The sequence below is a fragment of the Macrobrachium nipponense genome, chromosome 32 (genome assembly GCF_015104395.2).
Source record: "Macrobrachium nipponense isolate FS-2020 chromosome 32, ASM1510439v2, whole genome shotgun sequence".
NCBI lineage: Eukaryota > Metazoa > Arthropoda > Malacostraca > Decapoda > Palaemonidae > Macrobrachium > Macrobrachium nipponense.
The window spans coordinates 10,781,237-10,788,736 of NC_061094.1; the positions used below are offsets into that span (position 1 = coordinate 10,781,237).

At 37.8% G+C, this 7,500-nt stretch overlaps 1 protein-coding gene across 11 annotated transcripts in view; it reads right to left on the reverse strand.

The window, feature by feature from the left end:
- Positions 1-7,500, reverse strand: part of LOC135207210 (proton channel OtopLc-like) — a 771,996-nt gene that overhangs the window by 250,421 nt on the left and 514,075 nt on the right. For all 11 annotated transcript variants that reach the window (XM_064238822.1, XM_064238820.1, XM_064238817.1 and 8 more), the window contains exon 2: positions 1,825-1,988. In XM_064238822.1, coding sequence (XP_064094892.1) covers positions 1,825-1,988 — 164 coding nt within the window. The remainder of the gene's footprint in view (positions 1-1,824; positions 1,989-7,500) is intronic.

Consider the following 7,500-nt stretch of genomic DNA (forward strand, 5'->3'; position numbering starts at 1 on the left):
CTCACCAAATTTAGAGATCACGACTTGAAATAGGTGGTACACGACATATTTGGATCTACATTATTCATGACGAAGCCATCATCAAGAAACGCAAAAGCTAGAATTTTAATTAGTATAGTCTCCTCACTAAAGTGGTTTTACTATGAAAGATGAGATGAATATTACAATTGTTCATAAAACATTACTTCAACAACGCCAACCCACAAATAATTGGAAGAAGTTACTCAATGCTAATAAATCAGTTTAGAAGCAAATCCTGAAATAATCACCTTCCGAACTGAAATGACAATGGACTACTTAGTGTATCTTATAACAATCATTTTCCTAACAAAAGAATTACTCTCTAGAATAACAAAAAGCTCACTTCTAGGGGGAAAAATGCTGGAACAAGAGCGTATCCAGCTCAAGTGACGCCCACCGCTACTTGATCATAACCTATTTCTAACAATGACATTACAGAAAGTCGAATCTCTACGCAACTATTTACACGCACGTCAAGATACTCGTACAATCATTTGTTGTACCAGAGTGGTAGACACTACAAGCCTTTACCCACCTCCCCCCCCTACCCCCCCAAACCTCCTTCAACACATCCCAACTACGGCAATAACACTTTGGGAGCTTTCGTGAGAGGGGGGAGGAGGTGCTCGGGGGAGAAAAAAGATAAAAGAAAAGGAATCCTTTAAGGTCTCTTATACAATCGTAGACTAAGGAGGCGAATGGATAAAATGGGTCGGATAAGAGCAGGGCGCTGGTGTGGAATTAGAGAGTAAAAGAAAGAAAGGCACCAGGTCTAACCCACAATGCATTAGGCCTTTTTATTTAGGAGAATCCTTTTGTCATCGGTAAGGTCATCAGATCTAAAGGTTTTAAAACACACGAGATAAAAACGCCTATGAGATCATTTCTTTTTACGTACAAATGCATATGCACTAAGTAACAGTTGTAAAGTTATGAAGATTTCCTAGTAAATGCAAACATATTACCTTGGTAAAGAACTTTGGGAATATTAACAGCTATGTAGCTGTAACCTAGTGATACCCTAATAATAATAATAATAATAATAATAATAATAATAATAATAATAATAATAAGCAAAAACGATTGCTATCATCATAGGAAGTACAATCAATGACGGTACTGAAAGACAGGAATTTTGCTCCACTAAAACAGCATATAAAATCCAACTTTTTACTTCTAATCTCCCTCCAAGACAATTTTTTATTAAGAAATATCTAAATCCAAGACCCACACTTGCATTGGGGAGAAGGGTGTCCAACAATCTAGTTTACAGCACCACGCAGTATCAAAGTGCCATCACACTACTGGAGGAGATAAGAAGAAATACTATAGTAGATTCACATCAACCAAGCATTTGATGTCTAGGCCAGTCCCTTACGACGCTCCTGATTGGCTGTTGATAAGCCAATCACAGGGCTGGAAACTCTGTCTCTCGAGAGAGTTCACATAGGCAGGATGTATGTTCCCCTCTCCTGAAAGATTATACCTCAGGAGAGATGGAACATACATCCTACCTACGTGAACTCTCGAGAGAGACTGAGAGTTTCCAGCCCTGTCATTGGCTTATCAATAGCCAATCAGGAGCGTCGTAAGGGACTGGCCTAGACGTCATATACACCGCTGAATGAATCTACTATAGGTGTGTGTGTGTGTGTGAGGTGATGTGAGTGTTTTTTTTTTTTTTTTTTTTTTTTTTTTTTTTGTGTTTTTTTTTTTTTTTTTTTTTTTTTTTTTTTTTTTTTTTTTTTTTTTTTTTTTTTTTGTGGGGGGGCAGGCAGGCTTGGAACCATATAGACTACATACCTTGACGACAGTGCCGACGGGCGTCTGATGTACTTCCAGCATCTGGTTGTCGTGTGCGTCGTGCGGGGACGACTCGTCCATGCTTGCCAAGGGCGGGTCGCGCGAGAGGAGAAGTCGCTCTTTCATTTCTCGTAGGTAGGGATACTCGCTGCCTCCACCACCCTCTGCAGGAAGATAAATACAAGAGATCGTTAGACGAAGTTTATCACATTGAAATACTAAAATCAACACTATGAGTGACCTCCAAGTCTTCAATGAACAGTATGGATGTGTGGATGCTAATTAGTTTGTACTGTAATTCCTAAATCTCCCGAAATGAAGTTCTTTGTAACAGCAAGTAAAGCATACACAGCAGCTATCTGCCATACTCTGAAGGCGAATGAAGCCAAGGATAGTTGCATCTATGCCATATTGATACCCGTAAGCGGACCTACAAAAATTTTTGCCGATTTCATTAAAACTACAAACCTGCATCACGCAAGAATGGAAAAGTTACAGCAATCAGGAGAAATGAATGACGACCAGACCAAATGCATGAAACACCAATTGTTTGCAATGGTCCAACAGCAAGTTGAGCCAAGTTTCATATATAAAGTGATCAAAATTTAGAGAAATAAGAAAAATATTTCACGGATTCATCGGCAACCGAACAGAAATCTTTGTTGTGAGATCAGAGGCATTCGAGTAACATGCTTAGTAAATAGTCAAAACAGGAATATGTGACCTGGGGAACTTACTCCGAAAACGGAAAAAGAAACTGAAACGATGTTCTATGTATATCATTTTCCAGTCCCAGGACAACTCATACTTTCTGACTTTAAAGAACGTTCACTCGGTTACAAATATGGCTGTCTATAAAACTAATATCCGTTTCGACTACAATTTAATTAGTAACTAATCAGCTGGTTGACATTACACACGCAGACGTTTTAAGCACTTTACATTAAGAAAAAAATGATTTTTCTGCCGTCAATCGTCATTTCATAAGAATCATATTCGACGAGTAACCCACATAGCCTAACTGATATCACCAAAGTATAATAACCCCAAAGTTGTATATTCTAGAGGGTTTTCTTTTACAAAAGCTAACGTGTTCCTTCCGGGAGATTTTATTGCAAAATCTAGAACATCCTTCATCGAATTCTCTCTCTCTCTCTCTCTCTCTCTCTCTCTCTCTCTCTCTCTCTCGTCTCTCTCTCTCTCTCTCTCTCTCTCTCTCTCTCAATCTCTATATATATATATCATTATATATAGTATATAATATATATATATATATATTATATTATATATATATATTATATTATCATAATATATATATATAATCAGAATGTAACAATCACATAAATAAAATCGTAAATATTTACGGAGTGGCTATTCCAATGCTACAGCATCCTACAAGATCATATTACAACAATATATAATCATCAGCTCTGCACACTGGATAAACTCCGTCCATAACACGGAAGGCATTTATCAGGAAGTTACAAATGAAATACAAAGATAAGAGTAACTGAAGATGGAGTGCATAAGAATCGTACGGTACTTCAAATAAGCCGGACATCCAGAAACGCTTGGTATTCTGGGATAGGCTCAATACCCGAAGGAAATATCATACATGAATAGAAGAATATCTACAGGAAAGAAAGTCCACCTATATTAAGGATGTCACAGAGAGAGAGAGAGAGAGAGAGTTTATTAAGGAGAATATAACAATCGTCGACTTCCATTTTCTCTCGGAAACCCGATTAGTAAAAACTGATCAACAATGAGAAGGTCTGATGTCGAATATGATAGCAACAGTTTCAAGTTTGACTAAACCTGATTAGTTTGGTGTCGAATAGGATAACAGCAGCAGCATTTCGAGTTTGACTAAACCTGATTAGTTTGATGTTGAATATGATAACAACAACAGCAGTTAAAGTTCGACTAAACCTGATTAGTTTGGCGTCGAATATGATAACAGCAGTTCAGTTTGACTAAACCTGATTAGTGTAAGCAACACGCAGCACAAAACGAACAAATAAAATGATAAAAAAAACTTATGAAAATAAAAGTCAATGAAACAAGGCGTGATGTGACCTCCAGCTTACTCTGGACGCATAAGATATTGCCCTCACGCAAAAGTTGTAAACATTATATTCCTAAGTTAATGTGAAGTGGTCTTCGTAATTAATGCTCATACTTAGTTAGTATATCTTAGTTTAACCAGCCCACTGAGCTGATTGACAGCTCTCCTAGGGCTGGCCCGAAGGATTAGATATTTTAACGTGGCTAGGAACCAATTAGTTACTTAGCAACGGGACCTACATCTTGTGGGATCCGAACCACGTCGAGAAATGAATTTCTATCGCCAGAAATAAATTCCTCTGGTTTCGAGTTGGCAGAACGGGGAATCGAGCACTCATACTTAGTACTACTCATACTAAAAACAAGGACAAAATAAAAAGGCCACACTTAATACCAACACGTTCAAATAGTCTCAGTTATAATTGGAACCATGAAATAACTGACCAGAAACACAGCCTCTAAATTCAGTACACGAAATAAATTAAAACGTGCTAAGATCAATGGTCAATTAGAGCCTTGTTTCACTGACGAAAGTTAAAATAAATACGCTATATTTTTAACTGTTTAACATGCACATGATTTATCTTTTACATTTTCATTCTAATAAATAAATCAGAAATATCCTGTCTTAAAATTCCTGTATCTTTAACTCAACGCGAAACATCTCTTTCAGACCTTTATAGGCTTTGCCATAGGGCTTTCCTACACCCCCACACCCACCCCAACAACAAAAAAAACAACAAAGTAGTTTGTAGGATTACTCCCCGAGTAATCGAAAAAGACACCCACTACCAGCAATCTCTACTTCTAAACAGGAAGAGAGAGATCGTTATAGACTAACAAGAGATAGAAACCTCACTCACGTGACTTAACTGATCAGTTCCAGATCCAAACGTTTCCTTAAAAGTTTTATGTCGGGGAGAAATATATATTGTATAATCTCTCTCTCTCTCTCATGTCTACACGAATACAAAGTTTGTGGACTTCGTCAATTATTAAATATGGTTTTAATGCTTTAATAATTTATATTGATCAAGAAAATGAGATAAAACCTTTGCCCATTTCAAGTATTTTATTTCCATTTCTCCTTCACCTCTCATTATTCATCTCTCTCTCTCTCTCTCTCTCTCTCTCTCTCTCTCTCTCTCTCTCTCTCTCTCTCTCTCTCTCTCACGAACACAATTTAAAGGGAAGAGAAATTTCCCACGTGAAGACTGTCTCCTTCCTACCAACCACACACCCGGGGGAGGGAGGGAGGGAGGGGGGGGGGGGGGCGGGAAGGGGGGGAGGGACTGCGTGTGTTACGAGGCCCCACTAGGGCTTAATGGCATAAGTGGCCCTGATCGTCCTGACCGTGATTATACATTGAGGCCAATGAGGGGAATAAGACACGGAAACTGACGGTGATAACAGGATACCAGGCAACTGCGATGAGGAAATTACACGACGGGGGGAATGATGAGAGAGAGAGAGAGAGAGAGAGAGAGAGAGAGAGAGAGAGAGAGAGAGAGAGAGAGAGAGAGCCAAGATGTCATCACCGCCACCGGGACACTGTCATCATGCCATGGTCGAGATTTAACAGGGTATGACAGCGAGCACTGAATGATGATTATTTAAAGCATCATATTTTCTAGCACCACCGGTGACAAAACGAAGAAATTATAATATTCTAATAATTAAAAATACGTTCCAAGAAAATGCTATTATAAGCAAAGTGAATAACAAACTTTTGCAATTTGCTTTTCCAAAATGTGTGATTCTTTCAAATCATAAAACCTTACCAAGTAAAAACTACTGTTATACTACATTCTTACAGAAGAGCAGGTAGTCAGGTCATGAAAACACTCGTCAAGATTTAATAAAATAAATACTAAAGAAAGAATGCTAAAAAAAAAAGCATTAAAAACGGCATAAAAAAAGAGAGGCGACCTATGAACAAAGACAAGCGACAATGAAAAACAGGGACACGATGTCATTGCAGTTGATGAAAGAACATCCTGTTCTTTGGCGTGTCACAATGGGTGCCAAACGACTGGAGCACACACGCACACACACACAGAAAGCCTGAGGTGAGGCACTTGTTCAGATAAGTGTTAGGTCTACAGAGAGAGAGAGAGAGAGAGAGAGAGAGAGAGAGAGAGAGAGAGAGAGAGAGAGAGAGAGAGAGAGAGAGAGAAAATTACCATCAGTTTATGCTATTATAATAAACACATTTAGTGGTACTGGTGTAACTAAATCCGAGCTGTTTAACATAATTAAATATCTTTTACACTGAGAGAGAGAGAGAGAGAGAGAGAGAGAGAGAGAGAGAGAGAGAGAGAGAGAGAGAGAGAGTACATTGGCCCCCTAGCAAGGAAATGAGCCGGGCTTTTGACTAATTATCTCTTTCGAATTTTTTATCATTTCTGCAGCTTCTCTTCGTTTTAATCAACTAATAAAATACCACCTGAATGCAACAGCTTAACCAATCTTCACTCATCAACTATTTTCTTTTCCGACAAATTTCGTTTTTTAATATTTTTTTTTTTTTTATCGCTGCTTCTTTCATTTTGTACATCCACTGGAAAAGAATATCCAGATCTCTGACAGGGCTACCAAGCCAAAGACAACCATTCTTCTAAGTCCAATGATGCCAAAGAGCATTTCCATGAACTCTATATCCAACTTCAGTTACAAATGATCGTCCCTTATTTCGAACACATCATTTAGTGGTACTGGTATAACTAATTCCGAGCTGTTTAACATAATTAACATGATAAAATATCTGTTAAAATGAGAGAGAGAGAGAGAGAGAGAGAGAGAGAGAGAGAGAGAGAGAGAGAGAGAGAGAGAGAGAGAGAGGGGGGGGAATTTACCGTCAATTTATACTATGCTGTATCTTATCCTATAATTAGACATTTAGCGGTAATGGTATCGGGCTTTGTTTAACAAAATAAAAATATCTCTGTGTGAGAGGGAGAGAGAGAGAGAGAGGAGAGAGTACATTGGCCCCCAGCAAGAAAGTGAGGTGGATTTTTGACTAATTATCTCTTTCGAATTTTTTTTTCATCTGCTCTTCGTTTTAATCAACTAATAAAATACCACCTGAATGCAACAGCTTAACCAATCTTCAATTATCAACTATTTCCTCTATGATAAATCTCGGTTTTTTTTTTCCCCGTCTTTAATCTCTGCTCATTTCATTTTGGACAACCACTGAGAAAACAGCCCAGATCTCTGAGAGGGTTACCAAGTCAAACGCAAACTATTTTTCTAAGTCCAATTACGCCAATAAAGCATTTCCACGAACTCCTTAAACTTCAGTTAAGTGATCGTCCCTTATTTCTAACACACTGTATCTACTATTTCAGTATTTCCACTACCTGAGGTTCAGTTTTAAATAAAACACTACTATAAATCACAAACCGTACCTATCATCGCTTTATAAGCAAGAACAATGAGTACACACACACACACACACACACACACACACACACACACACACATATATATATATATATATATATATATATATATATATATATATATATATATATATATATAATTGATAGACAAATAGATAGATAGAAAGAAATCATGAGATTTACAAATGAATTCCTACAGTCTTTC